The 27,678-nt window shown below is 46.8% G+C and overlaps 3 protein-coding genes across 5 annotated transcripts in view; 1 reads left to right on the top strand and 2 right to left on the bottom strand.

Moving 5' to 3' along the window:
* Positions 1–27,678, top strand: part of LOC119975587 — a 639,245-nt gene that overhangs the window by 217,767 nt on the left and 393,800 nt on the right. The gene's annotated exons all lie outside the window — the stretch shown is intronic.
* LOC119976646 (zinc finger protein 2-like) overlaps positions 1–27,678 on the bottom strand; it is a 482,048-nt gene that overhangs the window by 434,869 nt on the left and 19,501 nt on the right. The window lies entirely within an intron of this gene.
* Positions 5,543–27,678, bottom strand: part of LOC119976654 (zinc finger protein 271-like) — a 29,574-nt gene continuing 7,438 nt past the window's right edge. The window contains exons 1-4 of one of the 3 annotated variants that reach the window (XR_005462954.1): positions 24,223–24,249; positions 20,548–23,427; positions 8,973–8,975; positions 5,543–6,193 (exon numbers count right to left, since the gene is read on the bottom strand). Coding sequence is in view for 2 of the 3 variants with exons in the window: in XM_038817313.1 (XP_038673241.1) it covers positions 21,380–23,005 (1,626 nt within the window). In the remaining variant the exon portion in view is untranslated. Of the gene's footprint in view, positions 6,194–8,972; positions 8,976–19,157; positions 23,428–24,222; positions 24,250–27,678 lie in introns of those variants that run through there. The other 2 variants (XM_038817314.1, XM_038817313.1) reach the window with 2 other exon arrangements.

The raw sequence follows: 27,678 nt of genomic DNA, 5'->3' as shown, positions 1-27,678 counted from the left end.
TATATGGTTTTCCTCACCTCATCATAATCCCTAGATCCCTACTCTGATAGTGATGCAAACATTTCACTGACTCTACTTACCAACTTTGTTTGACCAATACCACCGACATGGTTTTTGCCAATTCAATTGTTTAGCCACTTTCTCGAATGAGATGAAAAAGGTCTCCACATCTTTCTGATCAAAGTTTGACAATGTTTGAATATATTTAAACATATCCCTACTGAGCTTTTAACCAGGAAGTATTTGTTCTTCCTCTAGACCTTCCTCAGCTTCTGCCTTTAACTTCAATCTTTTAAATTGATGCTCTCCTTGCAGTGCCAGTTTCCTATCCCTTCCTTCGCTAATTTTGCCATTTCTACCTCAGGATTCCTCTTTTCGATTTCCTTTTGAAAAGCCTGCTTTTTCCTTTTCCGTCCTCTTTTTTTATTTTCCGTCCTTTCTTCTTCTTTTGCTTCTGCCATTGCCAATCTCTCATTTTCCTTTGCTTCTATTTCAAATTTCTTCACTTCTATTTGTAATTGAATTCTTGCCAATTCTAATGATTCATACTGTGCCTCTGGTGAATTAAAATATTGAGCTGCGGCTTGTATTATCTCTATCTTCCTCACTCCTTTAGGTAAGGTTCTCTGCCAAACCCAAAAGTTTTGCTTTAGCCTCCCTTTGTAAACCATCCCGAGTAATCGCTTCCTGACGTCAGAAACTTTTTGCAACAAAAAAACCCATCTCCAGTCACTCCCTATTTAAATTTCAAACTTTCAAAGAATCCAATCGTTCCACACACACTCACTGTCTTTTTGTTCAATAACCCCAAGCTGAACAAGGAATTATACTTAAGATCCTAGACAAGTCAACAATTTTGTTAAGATCCCAGAGCAGTCCCCAACAGTGTCCAGGATACTGGACTGAAATCCCAAGAGTCTGCGGAAGGGATAATTTGCTCCAGGAGTAATTGAATGAAGAAATAGGGATTCGGTATTTTTTATTCCAAACAAAATTTTATTATGAATACAATCTTAACTCTTTAACATCACATCCAAAAACCCCTTAAATACCACTACTCAATTTCCCATTAAACAAGAAAAGAAACATACATCACTCAATCTACTTTAAAATCAGCAGGGCATAGATTAATACTTGCTTTACATAACAGATTTGGCTCCTGTTAAAGCCTTTCAGACTCTGGCTGAATATCTTCAAAATGCTGGTTCACCTTGTGTGTTTAAGCTTCTTCCTTGTCCCGAGGCAAGACTGCTCTGCTTTAATTATTATTACTCTTTTATGACTATCATACTGTGAGAGAATTGTGGACTCCGTGTCAGACAGATATTTTATCTCCAAAACCTTATTCAAAACGACCTATCTGCATTGCATCCATCAATGCCATCGTCACCCCAAGCTGAAAAACAAATGAACTCTACAGACTGAAAGTACATCAACTCCCCAGGGACTTTCTCCAGTCAAACCACAGTGCATTAGCCCAGACTGAAACCCCACTTTCCTTTGGTCAGTTTCAGCTCTGGCTCCTAGAAGATCCCAGGCCTTTACAAAACAGAATCCTTTGACCACTGCAGTCAAACACATTATAGAATCATAGAGCGCCTGCAGTGGAGGAGGCCATTTGACCCATCGAATCAAAACCAACCTCTGAAAGAGCACTCGACCATGCCGACTCCCAGGCCCTTTCCCCATTACCCTACCTAGGCTTTGACACTCAGGAAATTTAGCATGACCAATCTACTTGCCTTGCACATCTTTAGACTGAGGGAGGCAACTGGGGCACCCAGGGGAAACCCAGGTAGACATGGGGAGAACATGCAAATTCCACACAGACAGTCACCCAAGGTCGGAATCGAACTCCGGTCCCTGGTACAGTGAGGCAGCAGTGCTAACCACTGTGCCAGCATGCCACCCAGTCTTTTAACCCTTAGATTGTCTCAATATTTAGAATCCGTCTCACGGCACCGAGATCCCAGGTTCGATCCTGGCTCTGGGTCACTGTCCGTGTGGAGTTTGCACATTCCCCCCGTGTTTGTGTGGGTCTCACCCCCACAACCCAAAGATGTGCAGGGTAGATGGATTGAACACGCTAAATTGTCCCTTAATTGGAAAAAATTAATTGAGTACTCTAAATTTTTTTTAAAAAGTAGAGAAACTATTATTAAAAAATATATATATTTAGGATCCAATATTCCTAAAATCGTCCATTTGTCACACTCCACCACACAGTGCATTACAGATCCTAACCACTCGCTGTGTGAACATGCCCCACCATTCTCAGACAGTATTTTCCAGATCCTAACCACTTACTACGTGAACCTGCCTCCACCACACTCTCAGACAGTACATTCCAGACCCTAACCACTTGCTGTGTGAAGCAGTTTTTCCTCATGTCTCCATTGATTCTTTTCCCAATTACCTTAAATCTGTTCCCGCTAATTCTCAATCTTATCATCGACGGGAACAATTTCTCCCTATCTATTCCAGAACCCTTATGATTTTGAAAACGTAAATCAAATCTCTTTTCCAAGGAGAACAGTCCCAATGTCTCCAATCTGTCTTTGAAAATGTAGTTACTCATTTCTGGAACCATTCTCATGAATCTTCTCTGCACTCTTTTTAATGCCTTCACATCCTTCCTAAAATGCCGTGTCCAGAATTAGGCTGGTGCAGACTCGATGGGCCGAATGACCTCCTTCTGCACTGTACATTCTATAATTGGGTCTGAACCAGTGTTTTACACGGATTTAACATAATTTTTTAAAAATTCTCCACGTCCCTATTGATAAAGCCCAGGATGCCAATTGCTTTATTAACCACTCTCTGAACTTGTCCTGCCACCTTCAATGATTTATGTACTTATACTCCCAGGTCCCTCTGCTCTGTACACTTTATTGTATCTTGTCTCACTATGTCCTTCCTACCAAAATGAATCACTTCATATGTCATTCCATTAAATTTATTCTGCCACTTCTCCACCCATTTCACCATCCTGTATCCTGTCTCTCGACTCTTGACGTTCCTCACTCTCCTCACAGTTCATAATGATTCTAAGTATCCAATTGTCTATAAAATTTGAAATTATGCCCAGTTCACCAAGGTCGATGTTGTTAATATAAATCAGAAAGAGCAGGAGTCCTAACATGACCTCCGGGGACTTTTAGATTGTGTAGCAATGGGGGCCTTTTCTTGGGTTACAATCTCCATGGAGACAGATAATTTCCAATAAATAGCTGAAAGCATGCCAGGTCAAAATTTCATGTTTTGAAACTTTTACTGTGTCAAGTGATCAGACAAAAATATTATTGACAAAACACTATTTTCTTTTGCTGGCAACTTATATATTAAACTTTAGAAATGTTTTATTTATCACACATTGCGATCTCCAGGGAGTTACATTTCTAATAACAAACAGTTTACAGTTGTTCCCAGCTTCCAAAGGGGTTGCTTCATTTTACTTTCTCAGCTGAGTGATTTCTAATCTCGGAACTACCTTTCTTGATGAGGGTTACACTGTTCATTCATTACTCGAGCCCCAAGCTAGGTAAATCTTGCAGTCTGTTTTAACTCTGCATTAACATGCATTCTGCATTGTGATATTTTAGACTCATTTTGACTTCTTAAGGAGCAGTATGGATCTGATGATGTCCTCAAGAGATCAAAGGTTGCAGTAAAAGGATTGCCACAAGTGTTGCTCCTGAGGCATTTTTCCTCTGTATGGATTGTCTGGTGTCCAAGGAGCTTCAAAGTCACCAGGAAAGCATTATTGCCAACCTCACAGCTGAAGGGTTACTCCCCTATGTGGATCCTCTGATGCAGCAAGAGTTGGGATGACCATAGAAAGATTTGTCACACACCTCACACTTGAACGGTTTCTCCTGTATGTATGTGTTGATGTGCATGGAAGGTTGATTTGGTTGATCGTGATATGTTGCACATAGAATCATAGAATAGAATCCCTACAGTGCAGAAAGAGACCATTCAGCTCGAATCTGCATCGGCATTCTGAAAGAGCACTCCACCTACTTCCCCTACCCTATCCTAATATCCCCTGAACCTAACCTACAGATCCCTGGACACAAAGGAGAAATTTAGCATGGCCAATCCACCTAACCTGCACATCTTTGGGCTCTGGGAGGAAACCGGAATACCGGAGGAAACCCATGCAGACACGGGGAGAACATGCAAACACTACACAGTCAACCAAGGCTGGAATTGAACCTGGGTCCCTAGTGCTGTGAGGCAGTAGTGCTAACCACTGTGTCAGCATGCCACCCAGGCCTTTAACCCTTAAACCACTGTGCCGCCCAGGCAGTTGAACACCTTCGCTCCACTGTGAAAGCGTTGATGTACACAGAGATTCAATGACTGAATGCTCGGTCACACACATCACACTTGAAGGGTTTCTGCTGTGTGTGAATCTTCCGGTGATCACGTTTGGAGCATTGAATGAACACCATCTCACAAACCTCGTACTTGAATGGCTTTGCCTGTGTGGCTCTTCAGATAGACCAGGAAGTTCCTCAACTCTGTGAAGATTTTGTCACATACCTCACACTTTAAAAGAAATAAAACATTTGAGTACCCAATTACTTTTTCCCAATTAAGGAGCAATTAGCATAGCCAATCCACCTGCACTGCACTTCATTTTGGGTTGTGGGGGTGAGACACACACCGACACAATGAGAGTATGCAAACTCATCACAACAGTGACCAGGGCCAGGATGGAACCTGGGTCCTCGGAGCCATGAGGCGCAATGCTAACCATAGCGCCACTATGCTACCCTGACATACCTCACACTTGACAGTTCTCCCCAGGGAGAATGCGTTCCTGTTCACAAAGGGTTGATGACTGCGCAAATAATTTGTCACACACTTTGCATGTGAATGGTTTATCCCCAGTGTGAAAGTGTTGGTGTTCACGGAGACTCCATGGCGTTGTGAATGATTTATTACACACCTTACAAATGAACCGCTTCTCGTCTGTGTGAATGTGTTGGTGTTTGTTGGTGTTTGTGGAGGGATGATGATTTCGAGAATGAGTTGTTGCAAACCTCACACGTGAATGGTTTCTCCTCTGTGTGAATACGTTTGTGAATGCAGAGTTGCTATGAACGCAAGAATGATTTCTTGCACACTTTGCATGTGAATGGTATCTCACCGCGTTGTTAAATCACGAGGCTCGATTAATTTGCAAATCTTTTGTTAAAAACCTCACACTTGAAAGCATTCTCCCTAGTGTGGATTGTTGGTATTTCAGGAGTTAGTGACGGGTCAGTCGATGAGTTAGTGAAGGCTTGGTCACACACCTCACAATTGAACCGTTTCTCTTCCATGTAGTTGCCCTTGTATTAACAGTTGTGCAACAGACGTACCGTCAATGTTAGGAAATTTTATAGTAAGAAGTCTTACAACACCAGGTTAAAGTCCAACATGTTTGTTTCAAACACTAGCTTTCGGAGCACTGCTCCTTCCTCACCTGAGGAAGGAGCAGTGCTCCGAAAGCTAGTGTTTGAAACAAACATGTTGGACTTTAACCTGGTGTTGTAAGACTTTTTATTGTGCTCACCCCAGTCCAACGCCAGCATCTCCACATCAGGAAATTTTATGAGCTTGTGGAGCACTCCTCACATAACTCATACTTGTTCAGTCTCCCTCCTGTAAGAATGAGTCAGTAGTTAATTTTTTTAATGTATTTATTTTAAATTAAGGAGCAATTTAGCGAAGCCAATCCATTTACCCTACATACCTTTTGAGTTGTGAGGATGAGATCCAAGCAGACACGGGGAGAATGTGCAAACTCCACACAGACAGTGACCCGGGGCTGGGATTGAACCCGGGTCCTCAGCGCAACGAGGCGGAAGTGCTAATCACTGCATCATGAGGCTTGATGAATGATTGAAGCTCTCACACTTGCAGCCGAATCATACTTCTTCCCAGTCTCAGCCTGACTGATCACCCACAGCTGAACCTTCTGATGGAAGGTTCCACACCACTGACCAGTTTCAGATCTGATGATATGTCAAAGCTCCCCTGACCCCAACTGATTTCCAGATGACAGCTTCACTGTCCAACATCTCTGTGTTGAGCAATGCTGTGAAGGGACTGGAGGCCTTCCCACAGTTGTTCCTTGGGTGATGGTCAGGATCTGCACGGTCTATCCTCTCTGTATTCTCTGGTATAGTGCGGTGCAATCCTGTAAAACAGGAAAACATAATTTCCTCTTAACTTCCTCTGCTACTTTTCTGGACGGATTCTTTACTTATACTTGCCCAGGTTGTTGCTGGCTAGGCCAGCATTAATTACCCAGGAGAAGGATGGTGCAAGCTGTAGTCCATGGCAGAGGTACATGGCAGGCAGCACAGTGGCTAGCTAGATTTCCAGAGGCAATTCCATTAACAAACATGATAGCTAAGAGGGTTGTAGAAGAGTTAACCAAATGTTTTCCTAGATATGGACTACCGAAAGAAATTCAATCAAATCAGGGATCCAATTTTATGTCAAAATTATTCAAGGAAGTTATGGATAGCTCAGGAATAAAGAAATTTAACCCAATGGCGTATCATACGGACTCACAAGGAGCATTAGAATGATGGCCTCAAACTCTAAAGACTATGTTGGGGGCCTACAGTCAAGATTATCCAGAGGATTGAGATAAAGGAATTCCATTTCTACTGTTTGTAATTAGGGATGCACCTAATGAATCAACTAAATTGAGTCCAGTCGAATAGATTTTGGTCATGAAGTGAGGGGACCACTTAAATTGATCAAAGGGAAATTAGGGAGAATTAACTACGCCTGGAGAGTTAGCTCGGAAACATTTAAAATTGGCACATGCTGAAAGAAGAGTTTGATAAGAAATCAAAAAATTATAGTTTTGTTAGTAGAGCTAAAGTATTAGTATTGTTACGAATGGTAGGTGAACTATTAAAGCAAGATTTAAGGTGGCACGGTGATGCACTGCTACCTCACACCACTGAGGACCCGTGTCAATCCCAACCCCAGGTCACTGTCTGTGTGGAGATTGCACATTCTCCCCGTGTCTGCGTGGGTCTTAACAACCCAAAGATGTGCAAGGTAGGTGGATTGGCTATGCTAAAATTGCTCTTTAATTTTAAGAAAAGAATTGGGTACTTTAAATTAGAAAAAAGAAAAAAAAGCAAGATTTAGTGGGCCTTATCAAATTGAAAGAAAATTGAGTGAGGTGAATTATTTGATAAGAATGTCAGACAGAAGGAAAACTCATGGGTGTTTCATGTTAATATTCTCAAAGTTATTTTGAGAGAGAAGGAAAGAAGGAAGAGGTGTTAGTTGTTATAACTCAGGGAGAAGAATTAAATCCAGACAATTCTGATACAACATTCCTCAAATTAAATTAAATAACGAGGAAGGATTCAAAAATTGGGATTAACTGAATTACCTTCTGGAGAAAAATCAGAATGACCTGAGAGTTATTAGTCACATAGAACTATATGTATGGGAATAAATTGGGAACTACGAAAGAAATTATGTATGATGTAGATCTAGAAAATGCTATTCCCATTAAACAACATCCATACAGGCTCAATGCAAGATGCACTGCAGTAACTCACTCAAGTTTCCTTAGACAGCACCTTCCAAACCCATGACCACCACCATCTAGAAGGGCAAGAGCAGCAGATATCTGGGAACCCCACCACCTGGAGGTTCCCCTCCAAGTCACTCACCCACCATCCTGACTGAGAAATTTAAAATATATTGCCGTTCCCTCATTGTCACTGAGGCAAAATCCAGGATATCTCCCTCTCAGCACAATGAGTGTACCTACAGCTCAAGGACTGCAGCGATTCAAAAAGACAACTCACCCCCACCTTCGTAAGGGCAATTATGAATGGGTAATAAATGCTGACGTAAACAACTGTGTGGTGTACAATGACGATTTGGTGGTATTCAGTGAAACATGGAAGGTGCATTTGGAACATTTCTTAAAGTTATTCAATCGATTAAAGGAAGCTGGAATGGTATAAATTTAGCTAAGAATGAATTTGCAAAAGCTCAAGTCACCTTCTTAGGCCATACAATTGGACATGGTCAGATGGCTCCATGGAATGTGAAGACGAAAGCTATTGGAGTTCTGAGATTTCTAGGAAGAGTGGTTTCTACTGGCAAATCACGCTCAAGTTTAGCAGTGTGGTGCTCCCTTAACTAAACTTCTAAAAAACACCCACAAAACATTTCAGTGGACATCGGAATGTCAGAGGCATTTGATAATCTGAAAACTGTGTTAACCACCGCACCAGTGTTGATGATCCCTAATTATGTCAAGCCATTTAAGGTGCCAATTGATACAAGTGATGTAGGTGTTGGTGCTTTACTGCTGTAGGAAGACAACAATGGAATTGAAAGACCAATTGAATATTTTTCTAGGAAAGTCAACATTCACCAAAATAAATATTCGACCACTGAGAAGACTAGTTTGGTGTTTGGCATTATAACATTTATGTCAGTAACAATTTATCTGACACTATTGTATATACGGACCATAGTCCATTGAAATTCTTGGATAAATTTTAAAATTAAAACGCAAGACTATTCAGATGGATTTTATTATTACAAGTTTAATATACAAATCCTACATGCGGCAGGAAGAGGAAATGTGATTGTTGATGTTTTATCATCATTGTAGAGTGTGAAAAGACTAAAATGGACCAGGTTCATGTTGATGTTTGCCTTTTTAAAAATGTGAAATGATATTTAGAGTATGTTGTATTTCATCTGAAGAAATGTATGAAGTTAAAAGGTTTTTGGAAAATTAAACCATCTGTTAATATTGCTGGTGCATTTTTTTTAAGGGGAGGGTGGTGTGATGAATGGAGGATTTTAGGAATATGGGATTCTAAATATTGGAACAATTTAGGGTTAACAGCCTAGGGTTAGTGTTTGACTGCAGTGGTCATGTTTTTAAAAAAGGAATTTGTTTTGTGAAGGCCTGGGACCTTCTGGTATATAGATGGTAAAATTGACCAAAGGAACAAAGTTTTTCAGTCCGGACTAATGTACTGTGGTTTGCGGAAAGTCCCTGGGGAGTTCATTTACTTTCAGTCTGCAGAGGTAATTTGTTTTTCAGCTTGGGGAGATTATGTCATTGTTGGATGGAGAGGGATTTTGGAGAAGGCTTTGGAGGGAGAAGAGGTGAAGTCTGATCTGTCTAACACTGAGTCCACAGTTCTCTCAGTTATAAAAGTAATAATCTTTAAAGCAGAGCAGGCTTGTCTGGGGACAAGGAAGAAGCTGAAACACACGAGATAAACCAGCTTTGTGAAGATATTCAGCTAGAATCGAAAGGGGTTCTAACAGGAAGCAAACCTGTTTCATAAAGCAAGTATTTCTCTGTGCCATGCTGATTTTTAAATCATTTTTCCAATTAATGGGCAATATAGCCTGCCAAATCCACCCACCCTTCACATCTTTGGGTTGTTCGGGTGCAATTCCAAGCAGACAAGTGGAGAATGTGCAAATTCCACACGGACAGTGACCTGGGGCCGGGATCGAACCTGGGTCCTAGGCACTGTGAGGCAGCAGTGCTAACCACTGTGCCACCGCGACACCCCTCCATGCTGATTTTAAGATAGATTGAGAGCTGTACATTTGTCAGTGTTCAAACCATACATTTGAACACTGACTACACTTCAAAAATCTCTTAATTTACTGTAAAGTTCTTCCAGATGTCCTGTGTTTGTTAAAGTTTATATATAAATGCAAGTCTAGGGCAGCACGGTGGCCTAGTGGTTAGCACAACCGCCTCACGGCGCTGAGGTCCCAGGTTCGATCCCGGCTCTGGGTCACTGTCCGTGTGGAGTTTGCAAGTCTTTCTTTGAGAAATGTAATGCTTCCTGAGAACTGGAATTGTAAGCCCATTGATGGAGAAAGTATACCAGCCACAGTGACATTGACCAATATATTGTGTACAGGGCTCTTACTGTAGGCTCCTGAGTGTTTCAGTAAATAGGAACATACTGAGAATGTGAAGCAAGGGTTAATAGCTAGAACAAGCCAGAATTAATGGGACACATTAGTGGAAAGTTACAAATAAGGGAGTCATTATTGAATTCGTGAGCCGACTCATGACAGTAAGCCAAATAGCCTTGAGAAACAAGGAAGATGGTTGGATGATGGAATATGAAATGTGGGAGCCATTGATACTGTGGCTAACACCTGCTGTTTTTGCTAAAATTGCTATATACTCATGTGCCAATAGATAACTTTAAAGTCTGTAAAATCATGTATCGAAACTATGGCAAAAACAAGCTATGCTTTGTAATGGGGGCAAGCTCAAGTGAATGTAAGGGACAGCCCCTTAAAAAACCATATAAAGATAGGATGTTTTGAGTAAAACTTTGGCACTCTCCCACAGGTGTTTCTTTGGAATACCTAGAGGGCTGCCCAATAAAGAATATTCTAAAGTACGAACGTGTTCGAGACCGTTTCTTCTGGACTGAGAGACAAGTAAATTAGAGACACATTCACAATACCATGCTGACAAATCAGGTGAAGAAAAACAAATGAATTTATTGTGATTTATAAATCTATACAGAAGATTGATAAAACAGCAAACAAACAACAAATATCCAGCTTACAACTTTGAACCAACCAAAATAACGAGGCATTTCAACCAAACAAAGATATTTCCCAGAACATGAAATTAATCTATGAAGAGTGAAAGGTGAACATATCACACCGTTATTACATTGGCGTATGACTGGCTGAGGGAACTCAGGTCTGTAGTTCACCCCCCCACCCCCCCCCCCCCCCACTCCCTCACCATACTCTGGATAGTAGTCCTCCCAGACAGGAGAGTACAAACATTACCCAAGGTATTTGTCAAATACCTGTTCACTGAAGAGGATCTTCAGCGGGCAGCATGGTAGCATTGTGGATAGCACAATTGCTTCACAACTCCAGGATCCCAGGTTCGATTCCGGCTTGGGTCACTGTCTGTGCGGAGTCTTTCATAGAATTTACAGTGCAGGAGGCCATTCGGCCCATCGAGACTGCACTGGCTCTTGGAAAGAGCACCCTACCCAAGGTCAACACCTCCCCTATCCCAATAAACCAGTAACCCCACCCAACACTAAGGGCAATTTTGGACACTAAGGGCAATTTATCATGGCCAATCCACCTAACCTGCACATCTTTGGACTGTGGGAGGAAACCGGAGCACCCGGAGGAAACCCACGCACACACGGGGAGGATGTGCAGACTCCGCACAGACAGTGACCCAAGCCGGAATTGAACCTGGGACCCTGGAGCTGTCAAGCCATTATGCTATCCACAATGCTACCGTGCTGCACTGTAAATTCTATGATCTGTCTATAATTCACATCCCCAAATAAAGCAGAGTCTGATTTTACCCCATACCCACTCCTGAGAGCTGTCTCACTTTACTAACACACACTTACATCAGGGGAAACTCAGAATACGACAGACAAAATCCCTCTGCTCGAAATTCTGCATTGATCCCTCTGCTCGAAATTCGGCTCTCCACTCTGCAACTGGATCCTTGACTTTCTGACTAACAGACCACAGTCAGTAAGAATGAACACCAACACCTCCTCCACAATAGTCCTCAATACCGGTGCCCCACAAGGCTGTGTACTTAGCCCCCTACTCTACTCCCTGTACACACACGACTGCATGGCAAAACTGGGTTCCAACTCCATCTACGTTTGCTGACGATACGACCATAGTGGGCCGGATCTCGAATAACGACGAGTCCGAATACAGGAGGGAGATAGAGAACCTAGTGGAGTGGTGCAGCGACAACAATCTCTCCCTTAATGCCAGCAAAACTAAAGAGCTGGTCATCGACTTCAGGAAGCAAAGTACTGTGCACACCCCTGTCAGCATCAACGGAGCCGAGGTAGAGATGGTGAGCAGTTTCAAATTCCTAGGGGTGCACATCACCAAAAATCTATCCTGGTCCACTCATGTCGACGCTATCACCAAGAAAGCACAACAGCGCCTTTACTTCCTCAGGAAACTAAGGAAATTCGGCATGTCCACATTAACCCTTACCAACTTTTACAGATGCACTATAGAGAGCATCCTATCGGGCTGCATCACAGCCTGGTATGGCAACTGCTCGGCCCAGGACCGCAAGGAACTTCAGAGAGTCGTGAATACCGCCCAGTCCATCACACGAACCTGCCTCCCATCCATTGATTCCATCTACACCTCCCGCTGCCGGGGGAAAGCAGGCAGCATAATCAAGGATCCCTCCCACCCGGCTTACTCACTTTTCCAACTTCTTCCATCGGGCAGGAGATTCAGAAGTCTGAGAACACGGACGAACAGACTCAAAAACAGCTTCTTCCCCACTGTCACCAGACTCCTAAATGACCCTCTTATGGACTGACCTCATTAACACTACACCCGTGTCTGCTTCATCCGATGCCAATGCTTATGTAGTATAAGACCATAAGACCATAAGACATAGGAGCGGAAGTAAGGCCATTCGGCCCATCGAGTCCACTCCACCATTCAATCATGGTTGATTTCAACTCCATTTACCCGCTCTCTCCCCATAGCCCTTAATTCCTCGAGAAATCAAGAATTTATCAATTTCTGTCTTAAAGACACTCAATGTCCCGGCCTCCACCGCCCTCTGTGGCAATGAATTCCACAGACCTACCACTCTCTGGCTGAAGAAATTTCTCCTCATCTCTGTTCTAAAGTGACTCCCTTTTATTCTAAGGCTGTGCCCCCGCGTCCTAGTCTCCCCTGCTAATGGAAACAACTTCCCTACGTCCATCCTATCCAAGCCATTCATTATCTTGTAAGTTTCTATTAGATCTCCCCTCAACCTCCTAAACTCCAATGAATATAATCCCACGATCCTCAGACGTTCATCGTATGTTAGGCCTACCATTACTGGGATCATCCGTGTGAATCTCCGCTGGACCCGCTCCAGTGCCAGTATGTCCTTCCTGAGGTGTGGGGCCCAAAATTGCTCACAGTATTCTAAATGGGGCCTAACTAGTGCTTTATAAAGCCTCAGAAGTACATCCCTGCTTTTATATTCCAAGCCTCTTGCGATAAATGACAACATTACATTTGCTTTCTTAATTACGGACTCAACCTGCAAGTTTACCTTTAGAGAATCCTGGTACATTGTATATATTGTGTTGCCCTATTATGTATTCTCATATATTTTCTTGAATTCTGTTTAATTCCCTTTTCTTCCCATGTACTGAATGATCTGTTGAGCTGCTTGCAGAAAAATAATTTTCACTGTACCTCGGTACACGTGACAATAAACAAATCCAATCCAATTCCGATTGTCAGAAATGACACAGAACTTTAGTGTCGCAGGACGGAGCCTGTTTCCTTCATACAAACCCACCCAAGGTTACATAGATCTAGTGGTTACATGGAAAATCAATGGGTAATTTAATGGAGGTGTTTAAGATGATTAAACGAGTTGATAGAGTAGTTAAGAGAGAAAATATTCCTCTGGTGGGAGAGTCCAGAACAAGGAGACATAGGTGGTAAAGTGGCTAGCACTGCTGCCTCACAGAACCAGGGACCTGGGTTCAATTCCGGCTTTGGGTGCCTGTCTGTATGGAGTTTGCACTTTGTCTCCGTATGTGTATGGGTTTCCTCTGCATGCTCCGGTTTCCTCTCAGTCCAAAGATGTGCAGATAGGTGGACAGGCCATGCTAAATTGACCCTTAGTGTTGAAAAAGGTTGTACTGGGTTATGTGGATAGGGTGGGGGCTTGGGCCTGGATAAACTGCTCTTTGGTGCAGACTTGATGGGCCGAAAGGCCTCCTTCTGCACTGTAAATTCTATGATTCTATAGCATTAAAATTTGAGCTTGATTAACTTCCGGCGGCGGCTATGAGGGAGTGAGTTGCACATTCAGTGGCTCTCACTCCAGCTGGTGTTTTGGACCTGGTTTCGCGACTTTTTGGAACTTTTGAGCGCTAGAAAAGCCGGCCACAAAGTTGCTGATTGATGTGTGCGGAGCTGTATGGAAACAAAGAAGTGCAGAAAGCAGCGAAAACAGGAAAAGAAGGGGCAGAGAGAAAGTGGTGTGGGAGCTGACCCGGGACCAAAGATGGCGGACCAGACGATCCAAGCAGCGCTGGATAATATGCTGCAGGTCATAAAAGGGAGTTTTGAAGCAATGAAGCGAGATAACTTAGAACTGCTGCAGAAAGCAATGGAGCAAGTGAACCAAAGACTAGCGGCCCAGGACAAAAAGGTCAAGGAGCTGGAGCAAGCGGTGGAGGAACACACAAACGATCGCTACAATAAAGACAGATGGGTTGAAGGAGCGACAGAGAATACTGCTTGACAGAATTGAAGACCTGGAAAACAGAGCCTGCAGACAAAATTTGAGAATTATTGGCCTCCCAGAGGTGGCCGAAGGAGCGGACGCCACGACGTTTGTGGCAGAACTGTTGCAGCTGCTGATGGGAGCTAACTCCTTTCCGCGACCGCTGGAGCTGGACGGGGCACACAGAGTGCATGTGAGGCAGCCACAACCGGGGGTCCCGGTGGTCAGGTCCCACACAGACAAGGAGGGGGTCCTTCAGTGGGCAAAGAGTATGAAGAGCTGTACATGGAACAACAATGTCCTTCGCATTTACCAAGACCTAAGTCAGGAGTGGCCAGGCGTCGGTCAGCCTTTAAAATAATTCAAGAGATTTTGTTCAAAAAGCACGTGAAGTTCGGTCTGCTTTTCCCAGCGCGGCTTTGGGTCACGCACCAGAGCTAGCATTACTACTTTGTGGACCCCGATGAGGCGATGGAGTTTGCAAGGCCCAAGGACCAAATTCAGAGTCTCAGTATTATTGTTTGTGGGACTTCTAGTTTTCTTGGACTGACTTTATATTTTTTGTTGTTTCACGGGTACTTTATAGTTGCTTTTTCCGGGGGGGGGGGGGGGGGGGGGGGGGGGGGTGCCCCAGGGTGCCCCCTCTCTCTTTTGGGTTGTCTTTTTGCTTTTTCTATGTGTTTTTCTCATTTTGGAGCTTCCAACGGAACAGAAATTTGACCGGGAAGCAGTGCGGGTTAAAGGTATTAGATGTAAGGGGGTGACGCGGGTACTGTGCTGCTATGGGTTTTTATTATTAATGCATAGAAAGGGGTGATCGGTATCACTCATCTGTGTGCACAATTCAAAAGCATTACAGCTGGAGCGGTCTTTGTTTGATTGCCCTTGTTTTTTTGTTTGAACTCCCTTACTGCAGGGAGACTGCTCGAGCAAGACACATCAGGGGGATGGATGGGGGGATGAGCTCGGGGGAACAATGGGAGCAAGACAAGTGGGCGCCGGAGGGGGGTATGCACACAGCCAGTATATGGCAGGGGATGGATGGGGGGATGAGCTCGGGGGAACAATGGGAGCAAGACAAGTTGGAGTCAGGTGGGGGGTATGCACACAGCCAGTATATGGCAGGGGTCGGGTTACAGAGGGGTGTTGTTGCTTGGGGGACCGAGGGAGGTGGGGAAGTTATTTTGCTGACATGGGAGAGATCTAAAGTAGGTAACAGAGTAGAGGTCGGAGGTGGGAACTGTCAGGAGGCGAATTGGGAGGGGTGTGGCACATAGGCTGGGGGCGGGCCCAAAGAGGGGGCTGGTTAATCGGGAAGGGGAGGGGGCAGGTGCCCTCCTACCAGGCTGATCACCTGGTATGTCAGAGGAGTAAACGGGACAGTCAAGAGGGCGCGTGTGTTCGCGCATTTGCGGGCTCTAAAGGCGGATGTAACCATGCTGCAGGGGACACATCTGAAAGTGACTGACCAGACCAGACTAAGGAAGAGCTGGATCAGCCAGGTCTTCCACTCGGGCTTAGACTCTAAGTCCAGGGGGGGGTGGCAATCATTATCAATAAATGGGTTCAATTTGAGGCGGAGGGCACAATTGCAGACGGAGGTGGTAGATTTCTTATGGTCCGTGGTACGCTTGAGGGGATGAGGGTAGTCCTGGTGAATGTATATGCTCCAAATTGGGACGGACGATGCTGACTTCATTAAAAGGGTGCTGGGGAAAATCCCAGACTTAGATTCACGCAAGTTGATCATGGGTGGGGACTTCAACACGGTCCTCGACCCCGGACTAGACCGGTCATGCTCCAGAACGGGTAGGCTCCCAGCGATGGCAAGGGAACTGAAGGGTTTCATGGAGCATATTGGTTGGGGGGGGGGGGGGGGGGGGGGGGGGGGCTAGACCCATGGAGAGTTAGACGGCTGACGGGAAGGGAATATTCGTTCTACTCGCCTGTTCACAAAGTATACTCTAGAATCGATTTGTTCAGCATGAGCAGGGTCTGTGTAGGCAGGGTAAAGAATATGGATTACTCGGCGATCAACATCTCGGATCCTGCCCCACACTGGGTTGACCTGCAGGTCTGCAATGGGAGCTACCAGCGTCTGCAATGGAGGTTGGACGTAGGATTGCGAGCGGAGGAGGGGGTGTGCGAGAGATTGCGGAAGTGCATGCAGGGCTACCTGCAGGTTGATGACATAATGACACAGGAAATCTCAGCAGCGACCCTATGGGAGGCGCTGAAGGCGGTGGTAAGGGGGGAGCTGATTTCAATCCGGGCCCACAGAGATAGAACGGACAGAGCGGAAATGGACAGACTGGTCAAGGAGATCCACCGGAGAGATAGAGAATATGCAGAGGCCTCGAGGGAGGACCTACTTAGAGATAGACGAAGACTGCAGGCCGAGCTGAGAGTGTTGTCCACGAGCAAAGCAGTGGAACAACTCAGGAAGGCAAGGGGTGTAGTCTATGAGCATGGGGAGAAAGCTAGTAGAATGCTTGCGCAGCAACTCAGGAGGAAGAAGGCGACCAGAGAAATAGGCAGGGTAGCGGACGGTATGGGGAACAGAGTGAAATGAAATGAAATGAAAATCGCTTATTGTCACGAGTAGGCTTCAATGAAGTTACTGTGAAAAGCCCCTAGTCGCCACATTCCGGCACCTGTCCGGGGAGGCTGGTACGGGAATGACCCGTGGAGTGGAGCCGTGGAGACCCGTGGCTGGAGTGGATGACCCGTCAGGACTGAACAAGGTGTTCTGGGACTTTTACAGTAAGCTCTATACCGCGGAACCCCCTGGGGAGCCGGAGGAGATTAAACGTTTCTTAGACGGACTGACCTTCCCAAAAGTGGGTAGGGGGCTCTAGACGGACTGGGGGGGGGGGGGGGGGGGGGCGATCAGAGCTGAGGAAGTATTTGGGGGCTTGAAAGCCATGCAGTCGGGACCGGATGGATACCCAGTGGAGTTCTACAAAAGTTCTCGGAGATAGTGGAGCCAGTGCTGACTGGGGTATTTAACGAGGCGTGGGACAGAGGGACGCTACCCCCGACGATGTCACAGGCTACCATTTTGCTGATATTAAAACGGGATAAAGACCCGGAAGCGTGTGGGTCATAAAGACCAATCTCCCTGATCAACGTCAACGCCAAGCTCCTGGTTAAGGCCTGGGCGCTCAGAATTGAGGATTGTGTCCTGGAGGTGATCGGGGAAGACCAAACAGGGTTTGTGAAAGGCCAACTTGAGAAGACTACTCAATGTGATCATGATGCCCCCGGAGGGCAGAGAGGTAGAGGCAGTGGTGTCAATGGATGCCGAGAGGGCCTTTGACTGGGTGGAGTGGGACTATTTGTGGGAGGTACTCGGACGGTTTGGGTTCGGGGAGGGCTTTGTTGACTGGGTTAGGCTATTGTACCAGGCCCCAAAAGCTAGCGTGAGGACGAATAGGACAACATCAGAGTACTTTAGACTACACCGGAGGTCCAGACAGGGATGTCCACTCTCCCCGTTGCTGTTTGCACTGGCTATAGAACCTCTGGTGATTGCCCCGAGAGCTGCGAGGGGGTGGAAGGGAATGATTAGGGGAGGGATGGAGCACAGGGTATCGCTGTACGCGGACGACCTGCTTGTACGTATCAGACCCGCTGGCTGGGTGGACAGTATACTAGGAATATCGAGAGAATTTGGCAGGTTTTCAGGATACAAACTGAACATGGCTAAGAGTGAGATGTTTGTAGTGCAGGTGAGGGGTCAGGAGAACAGGTTGAAGGGGCTGCCACTTAGGATGGTCGGAGAAAGTTTCCGATACTTAGGGACACAGGTGGCACGAGACTGGGGCAGACTGCATAAGCTAAATTTGACTAGAGTGGTTGAACAAATGAAGAGCGAGTTCAGAAGTTGGGATGCACTCCCACTATCACTTGCGGGGAGAGTGCAGATGATAAAGATGACAATCCTCCCAAGATTCCTGTTTATTTTTCAATGCCTCCCGATTTTCATCCTACTGTCCTTCTTCAAAAGGATCAACAAGATTATTATGGGCTTTGTCTGGGCGGGGAAGTCCCCGCGGGTGAAGAAAACAATGTTTGAGAGGAACCGTAGCGAGGGGGGGCTGGTGCTGCCGAACCTTAGCAACTACTACTGGGCGGCCAACATAGCCATGGTAAGGAGTTGGATGGTGGGTACGGGGTCCATTTGGGGGCAAGTGGAGGCGGCTTCATGCAGGGGCACCAGTTTGGCAGCCCTGGTCACGGCCCCCCTACTGCTCCCATCGGCCCGGTACTCCACCAGCCCGGTAGTGGTGGCAGCCCTGCGGATCTGGGGTCAGTGGAGGAAGCATGTAGGGGAGGTGGGAGCATTGGTCTGGCCTCCATTATGCGACAACCACCGATTCGCCCCTGGGAGTATGGACGGTGGATTCCGAACGTGGCGGTGGGAAGGAGGGGCGATATGTTCTTGGCGGGATGGGGGGGGGGGGGGTGGTGAGCTTCTCGAACATGAGGGCCTTGGAGGAGAAATTCAGACTAGTAAGAGGGAATGACTTTCGGTACTTGCAAATGCGTGACTTCATACACACAGGTCCCATCCTTCCCACGCCTCCCACCAAATGGGATCCAGGACAGAGTAGTCTCTAGTGGAGAGGGGAAAGTCTTGGATATTTGCTGTGAACTTATGAAGGGGGAGGAGTCCCAGACAGAAGAACTGAACCTCAAGTGGGAGGAGGAACTCGGCGAGGAGATGGGGGGGGTATGGGCGGAAGCCCTGAGTAGGGTAAATTCAACTGCAACATGTGCTAGGCTCAGCCAGATTCAGTTCAAGGTCGTCCACGGGCCCACATGACGGTGGCCCGGATGAGAAATTTTTGGGGGTGGAGGACAAATGCGCTAGGTGTGCGGGAGGGCCAGCGAATCACGTCCACATGTTCTGGGCATGCCCAAAACTTAGGAGATACTGGGAGGGATTTGCGGACGTCATGCCCCAGCTACTGAAAACTAGGGTGGTGATGATTCCAGTGGTGGCAATTTGTGGGGTCTCGGAAGACCCGGGGTCCAGGAGAGGGAGGCCGACATCTTGGCCTTTGCTTCCCTGGTAGCCCGGCGACGTATACTGCTGGCATCGAGGGACTTAAAGCCCCCAAAGACCGAAGCATGGCTCTCTAACATGGCGAGCTTTTTAGGGATGGAAAAAATTAAGTTTGCCTTAACAGGATCTGTATTAGGGTTCGCCAGAAGGTGGCAACCATTCATCGACTTCTTCGCGGGGAATTAAGTGTCAGCAGGGGAGTGGGGGGGAGGGGGGGGATGGTAAATTAGAGTAGAATAGGAGGGATAAATAGGTGGGTACTGTTTATGAGTGGAGTGGCCTTTTGCACTATGTTGTCTGCTCTGTGTTGATATTTGCACATGACTGTAACTGTTTACAATGCCAAAAATACCTCAATAAAATTGTTTATTAAAAAAAAAATTTGAGTTTGCCTTTTCAGCAGTGAAGTCAGCAAACCTTTCTTCACAAAAAGGGGACTGGAAATGTGGAACTCTCTCCCCACAAAAATCTGTTGATGTTGGGGGTCAATTGAATATTTTAAAATTGGTTGATAGATCGAGGGATGGTTCCAGTTTCTACTTCCATTAAATTCCTTTTGATTTCCCTCTCCACTCTCATCTCCAACAATTGGTCAGTGTTATCCTCTTCAACCTTCAGTTTGGTTTCCGACCCCAGACCCTCTCCATCGCAAAGATCACCTACTCCCTTCTGTAACATTCCCACTTCCAATACCCAAAGCCACCCCCGCATTAGTCTATCTGCTGTTGAAATCCTCGTTCATGCTGCTGTTGCTTCTAGACTAGACTAGACCATTCCAATGCTCTCCTGTCCAGCTTCCCATCTTCCATCAGAAACCTCAAGTCAGCTAAGCCTCTGTTGTCTCTATCCTAACTCACACACCTATCACCCCTGTGCTCACTGACCTACACTGGTTCCCAAACCCCCAGTGACCTCAATTTAAAATGTTCATGCTCAAGTACACATTGCTCCATGTCCTTACCCATTCCCTTTCTCTGTCATCTCCAGCCGCACCTCCCTCTGAGTTCTGTGTTCTGACAATTCCGGCCTTTAGTACATCCCTCACTTCCTTAACTTCACCCATCCAGGCTCCATGCTCATCAATTCCCTCCTGAAATCTCTCTGAATCTTTATCTCTCTCCCTCCTTTCGGATCCTCCTTGAATCCCACCTATACTGACCTGGAGTGCAGACTGTGGACATTTATTGTCCTCTAGTGCTCTGTTCGAGTGGCCATTCAGCAGATGTAGACCCAGACAGTGAATGTTGAGAGACAATGGAGACTGTCACAGTCGAGACACATTCTGTCCTCCCTCTGACTTCCCAGCTGGGCTCGCTGATGAGGAATGGGATTCTTGGCTGATTTCCCCCCTCCATGGACCATGCTGAAGCTAACTGAAGTCCCTCCAATACTACTGTCTTGGTCAGAGTGAGAGTCAGTGAGTGACTTGTATCTGACGCTGTACTGAAAGGATGCTGAGTTTATACAGCAGTTTCCATACAGATTGATGTCTTCTTTTGATGATGTTTGACGATCTGGTCAAAGATTAAATTGGCCTTCTTGAAACAAGTGGGAGAGGTTGGAGACAGACACTGTTGAGACAGACATTCCCCTGAGCGAGCACTGGGGGGTAAACAATAGATAACTCCCAGTGTAATGGAGCAGGTGAATGATTGGCCACACACCTCACAAAGTGAGCTGGCTCCAAATCCGTGTGGTGATATTTGACGAGAGAGGAGTAGACGGGACAATCTTGACACATATCACACTGGAGTGTTTTATCTCATATGTGGGTTCACTGATGTGCCAGGAGGTTCAACAATTGTTAAACAGCTTTATCACAGAATTCAGACAGACAGCGTTCTCCCCTGAATGAGTGTGTATCTGCTGGCACTTTACACATTGGGAGAACTGGATGAAAGCAGCCTCACAAACAAATATCGCTCCTGAATAGATTCTCCCCTGTGTGAACCCTCTGTTGACCCAGGAGGGTCGAAGACTTCAGAAAAACATCATTGTAATTCTTCCCCAAATATCCCCCTGTGGATCCTCTGATGGACCAGAAGATTTGATGAGTTAATGAAGTCTTTGTTGCACACCTCACACTTGAAAGGTTTGTCCCCTGTGTGAATACGTTGATGTATCCGGACATACCACGACTGTGAGAATGATTTGCCACATACCTTGCATGTGAATGGTTTCTCTCCAGTGTGGATCCTCTGGTGCTTAAGGAGATCGGAGGAGTGGGTGAAAGCCTTGTCACAAATCTCACATTGGAATAGTTTCACTCCTGTGTGAATACGTTGGTGTGCGCGGAGGTTCGATGAGTTCGAGAATGATTTGTCACACACCTCACACTTGAATGGTTTCTCCCCGGTGTGAGCACGGTGATGTACACGGAGTGTCCATGACTCCGAGAATGATTTGTCACACACCTCACACGTGAATAATTTCTCCCCAGTGTGGATCCTCTGGTGTTTGATGAGATAGGAGGAGCGGGTAAAAGCCTTGTAACAAATCTCACACTGGAATGGTTTCTCTCCTGTGTGAAAACGTTGGTGTTCGCAGAGGTTAGATGACTGCGAGAATGATTTGTCACACAAGTCACACTTAAATGGTTTCTCCCCTGTGTGAATGCGCTGGTGTGCGCGAAGGTTGGAAGAGTGTGAGAATGATTTGTCACAAAGGTCACACTTGAATGGTTTCTCCCCGGTGTGAGTGCGATGATGCGCATGAAGCTTCGATGACTGTGAGAATGATTTGTCACACACCTCACACCTGAACGGCTTCTCTCCAGTGTGAATGCGTCGGTGTTGCATGAGCGCTGCTAACAGTTTGAACACTTTGTTGCACACGTCACACTTGAAAGGTTTCTCCCCTGTGTGAACTGTCTGATGCCGTAGGAAGCTCGATGATAATGTGAAGGCTTTACCACACACCTCACACGTAAACAATTTCTTGCCTGTGTGAATCTGTTGGTGTGAACGGAGGATTGATGATCGAGAGAATGATTTCTCACATACCTTACACGTGAACAGATTATCACCTGTGTGAATTTGTTGGTGCAAACGAAGGTTTGATGTCCATCGGAATGATTTGTCACAGATCTTGCACTTGAATGGTTTCTCCCTGGTGTGAATACGACGATGTCGATGGAGTAACGATGGTTCCGAGAATGATTTCTCACACAGCTCACATGTGAATGGGTTCCCTCCAGTGTGAATACGTTGGTGTCTGCATAGTTTCAACGGGTTCGAAAATGATTCGTCACATACCTTGCAAGGGAATGATTTCTCTCCAGTGTGGATCCTCTGGTGCGTGCTGAGATAGGAGGAGTGGGTGAAAGCCCTGTAACAAATCTCACACTGGAACGGTCTCTCTCCTGTGTGAAAAAGTTGGTGTTCGTGGAGGTGCGATAAGTCCGAGAATGATTTGTCACACTGGTCGCACTTGGACGGCTTCTCCCCGACATGAATGCGGTGATGTACCCGAAGGTTTGATGAATGAGAGAAGGATTTGTCACATACCTCACACCAAAATGGTTTCTCCCCAGTGTGAATGCGTCGATGGACCTGCAAATTTGATGAGCGTGAGAATGATTTGTTGCACACCTCACACCTGAATGATTTTCCTTCCATCCAGGCGCTATTCTGATAGAACAGACACACCTTGTGTCAGGAGATCCTGTGAGCCCCTCCTCACACTGTCCTCACCTGTAGGAATGAGTCAGTGGTTCATGAGACTCGATGAATGATTGAAGCTCTCATCACACTTGGAGCCCACTCACTTCTTCCCACCTCACCTTGACCGATCACCCACAGCCGAACCTTCGGAAAGGTTGGTTCTGATGGAAGATTCCACACCACTGACCAGTTTCAGATCTGATGATGTGTCAAAGCTCCCCTGACCCAACCGATTTCCAGATGATGGTTTCATTGTCCAAACCATTGAGCAATGCTGTGAAGGGACTGGATGTCTTCCTGCAGTTGTGCAGTTGTTCCTTGGGTGATGCTCAGGATCTATCTGTGGTGCTTATCCTCTGTACAATGGAGCAATCCTTCTGCAAAACAGAAAAAGGAAACATGATTTCCTCCAACTCCTCCCCTCCTTTGCTGAAGGGGCTGCCTCCTCAGTTAGAGACTGTTCCACAGTGAGTGCCAGTCTGTTACTCCCCTGTGTGGGGGGATCAAATACAAGTCTATTCTTTTCACACATTCTGTTTCCAGCAGGGACACTGGATAGTGACCAGGAGCAGACAATGTGGCTGCTTTCTTTCCTCTGCCCACTCCCCATCTTCCCAGGCACTGTGAGGAAAAGCCACTGGCAGGAAGTCCTGGAAGCTAAGGAAAATATTGCCTCAGTGGAGCTGATTGAAGGGTTCTGGTTTATCCTGGGAAATTAGACACACTGCACTCACTCAGACTGCACATCCCAAATTCAGCTCTCACACGCAGCACTGGGCAAAACTATCAAATCCAAGCCCAGGCTTTTGAGAAAGGTCAAGGCCTTCAGGTAAAATCTTCAAAGAGGATATTAAAAGACATTTCAATAAATGTGTCTCTGCCCCTCCCAGATAATCACACCTCGCCTTCTCATATTCAGCAATGACCCATCAACAAAACTCAGCCTGTAAATCAGAAGGGAAATGCTTCCAATAAACACCCTGAATATCCAACACACAGCCAATCAAACAGCTCAGCACAAAGCACCGAGTAAACAGGTCTGTGAGCTGGATCTTCTCACACAGCATAAGGGGCATTTCCACAGCTGATTACCCACAGGATAGTCAGACTGCCTGAACATTAGTGTGGATATTGTGCAATGTAATGATTGTAAATTCTGCTCCTTCACTCACCATCTCCTGACTTGGTTTTGAGTCCCTACAGGAAGTGAAGCAGCTGTGGTAGAGGAAGAGGAGAGAATGGGCAGAGTGGGTGGGCTCTCTGATTGACGTCTCTCACAGACAATCCAAATATTTAGAACATAGAACAGTACAGCACAGAACAGGCCCTTCGGCCCTCAATGTTGCGCCGAGCCATGATCACCCTACTCAAACCCACGTATCCACCCTATACCCGTAACCCAACAACCCCCCCCCCTTAACCTTACTTTTATTAGAACACTACGGGCAATTTAGCATGACCAATCCACCTAACCCGCACATCTTTGGACTGTGGGAGGAAACCGGAGCACCCGGAGGAAACCCACGCACACAGGGGGAGGACGTGCAGACTCCACACAGACAGTGACCCAGCCGGGAATCGAACCTGGGACCCTGGAGCTGTGAAGCATTTATGCTAACCACCATGCTACCCTGCTGCCCCTTGCAGTAACAGGAGTTTCCTGAAGTTTGGGAAACTGACCGGGGAAACGGAGGTGACTTTGAGCAGCAGCTCAGGTGGGGATTTAAACTTGTCATTATCCCATCTGAATAAAACCTCACTTATTGCAGCTGCTGTCTCAGTTCCCCTGGGAAAACGTTGACAGAGATTTCTAGTGTGGGAGCAGCATTCTTCATCCTCGGAGGCTTCCAAACTGACAACATCAGTGTTGGATGTGCATTCTCAGTATCCATGTACTGAGTGATCTGTTAAACTGTGATGAGCCATCAATCGAACACGAGACGAGTTGCTGTACAAAAGTTAGGCTTTAATAAGCTAGAAGTTAGCCCTGCGGTCGACTACAGTAAATGGACGACCGCCGGGCGTTCTGGGTATTTATACCTCGCTCTGAGGTGGGGTTAACTCAGCCTCTCGACCAATCGGGGAGCCGTCACATGACTGGTCTCAACCAATCGGTCGAGAGGCACATGACCGACCAAGGCCAATGGTAAGCCAGTGTTCTGCACCAATGGCAGACAGCTATGCAAATCATACCACCACATTCACCCCATGCGGAGAAAGAAGCGGAGCGGGGGGGGGGGGGGTATCAACGAGAGCCGGGGGGGGGGGGGGGGGGGGAGAACTGGTGGTATGAGAAGGGAGAAAAACTTTGGCTTCCCACAGGCCCAGACAATTAACAATAGTACATATTGTCCATACAAGGTCCATGGAGTTGTTGAAAAATTAAATAGACTCGATCAGCCTTTTTGTTGCCCGTGACATCCTGGCAGACCGCCGCAGTGGAGTTAGTGACGTTGGTTCAGCCGATGGTGGTGGTTCCGCCGATGTCCTGGAGTCCGGGAGCGATGGTCCTTGAACAGTCTTCGTCACCTGGGCTGGTGGTGGAGATGCCATGGATGGGGAAGTGGTGGCCTGGGAGGGGCGCTGGGGGAAACAAAACAGGGGGGGGGGTCTGTGGTGAAGGGGGGGGAGGGCCGCACGCCGGCGGGTGCCAGGTCCCGGAGGGAGACCATGTCCTGCCGACCGTCGGGGTACTCCACGTATGCATACTGCGGGTTAGCGTGGAGTAATTGGACTTGTTCCACCAACGGGTCGGACTTGTGCACCCGCACATGCTTCCGGAGCAAGATGGGTCCGGGGGCGGCCAGCCACGTCGGGAGAGGGGATCCGGAGGACGACTTTCTGGGGAAAACAAGAAGTCGTTCATGAGGTGTATGATTTGTTGTGGTGCAGAGGAGTGAGCGGATAGAATGTAGGGCATCGGGGATAACCTCTTGCCATCGGGAAATAGGGAGATCTCTGGACCGAGGGCCAGTAATATGGTCTTCCAGATGGTCCCATTCTCCCGCTCGACCTGTCCGTTACCCCGAGGGTGAGAGCTGGTCGCCCTGCTAGAGGCAATGCCCCTGTTGAGCAGGAATTGACGCAGCTCGTCGCTCATAAATGAGGACCCCCGATCGCTATGTATGTATGCGGGGTAGCCGAACAGGGAGAAGATGGAGAGGAGGGCCTTAATGACGGTCGATGTGGTCATGTCGTGGCTGGGAATGGCGAAGGGGAGTGGGAGTATTCGTCGATTACCGCCAGGAAGTAAATATTGCGGTTGCTAGAGGGAAGGGGCCCCTTGAAGTCAATGCTGAGACGTTCGAAGGGGTGGAATGCTTTGATCAGATGTGCGCGCTCGGGGCGGTAGAAGTGCAGTTTGCACTCTGCGCAGGTGTGGCAGTCACGGGTTACTGTCCTGACTTCCTCAATGGAGAAAGGCAGGTTGCGGGCCTTAATGAAATGGTAGAAACGGGTCACCCCTGGGTGGCAGAGGTCCGCGTGGAGGGAGCGGAGACGGTCCATCTGCACTCTAGCGCAGGTACTGCGGGACAGGGCATCAGGAGGCTCATTGAGCTTCCCTGGGGCGGGGGCGGGATTTTCGGCTGTCCCGGGCGATTCTCCGACCCTGCTGGGGGTCGGAGAATTTCGCCCAAGATATGTGCACAGGAAATTACCATTCTTACCTGGTCTGTCCTTCATGTGACTCCAGGCCCACAGCAAGTGGTGGAGTCTTAAATGTCTCTTAAATGTTCTTGCAAGCTACTTACTTCTATCAGAGTACTTTCTAAATGGAAAGAGGTTGGGGTCAGTGGATTTTGTTTGATCGATTGATTGATTGTCACATGTACTGCAGTACAGTGAAAAGTATTTTTCTGTGGCCAAGGGAACGTACACAGTAGACAAAATGAACAATCGACAGAGTACATCGACAAATAGTGATTGGTTACAGTGTGGAACAAGGGTCAAACAAAGCAAATATGTGAGCAAGAGCAGCATGGAGCATCATGAATAGTGTTCATATAGGGAACAGATCAGTCTGAGGGAGAATCGTTGAGGAGTCTCGTAGCTGTGAGGAAGAAGCTGTTCTTATGTCTGGATGTGCAGGTCTTCAGACTTCTGTATCTTCTGCCTGATGGAAGGGTTTGGAAGATAGAAATGCCTGGGTGGGAGGGGGGGTCTATGATAATGCTGTCTGCCTTCCTGAAGCAGCGGGAGATGTAGACAGAATCAATGGGAGGGTTGCAAGCTTGTGTGATATGTTGGGCTGAGTTCACCACACTGCAGTTTCTTGAGATTTTGGGCTGAGCAGTTGCCATACCAACCTGTGATGTGGCCGGATAGGATGCTCTCTATGGCACATCTGTAGAAGTTTGTGATAGTCGATGCAGACATGCCGAACTTCTTTAGCTTCTGTAGGAAGTAGAGACATTGTTGGGCTTTCTTGACTGTTGCCTCAACGTGAGTGGACCAGGACAGACTGTTGGTGATGGTGACCCCCAGGAACTTAAAGCTATCAACCATCTCTACTTCGGAGCCATTGATGTAGACGGTTGGGTGGTGTCGTGCTCCGCTTCCTGAAGTCGATGATCAGTTCCTTGGTCTTTCCAACATTTAGAGGGAGGTTGTTTTCGGTACACCATGCA

The sequence above is a fragment of the Scyliorhinus canicula genome, chromosome 13, assembly GCF_902713615.1.
Source record: "Scyliorhinus canicula chromosome 13, sScyCan1.1, whole genome shotgun sequence".
Classification (NCBI taxonomy): Eukaryota; Metazoa; Chordata; class Chondrichthyes; order Carcharhiniformes; family Scyliorhinidae; genus Scyliorhinus; species Scyliorhinus canicula.
The sequence above is the reverse complement of the archived record's forward strand: the minus strand, read 5'-3'. Positions and strand labels throughout refer to the sequence as shown.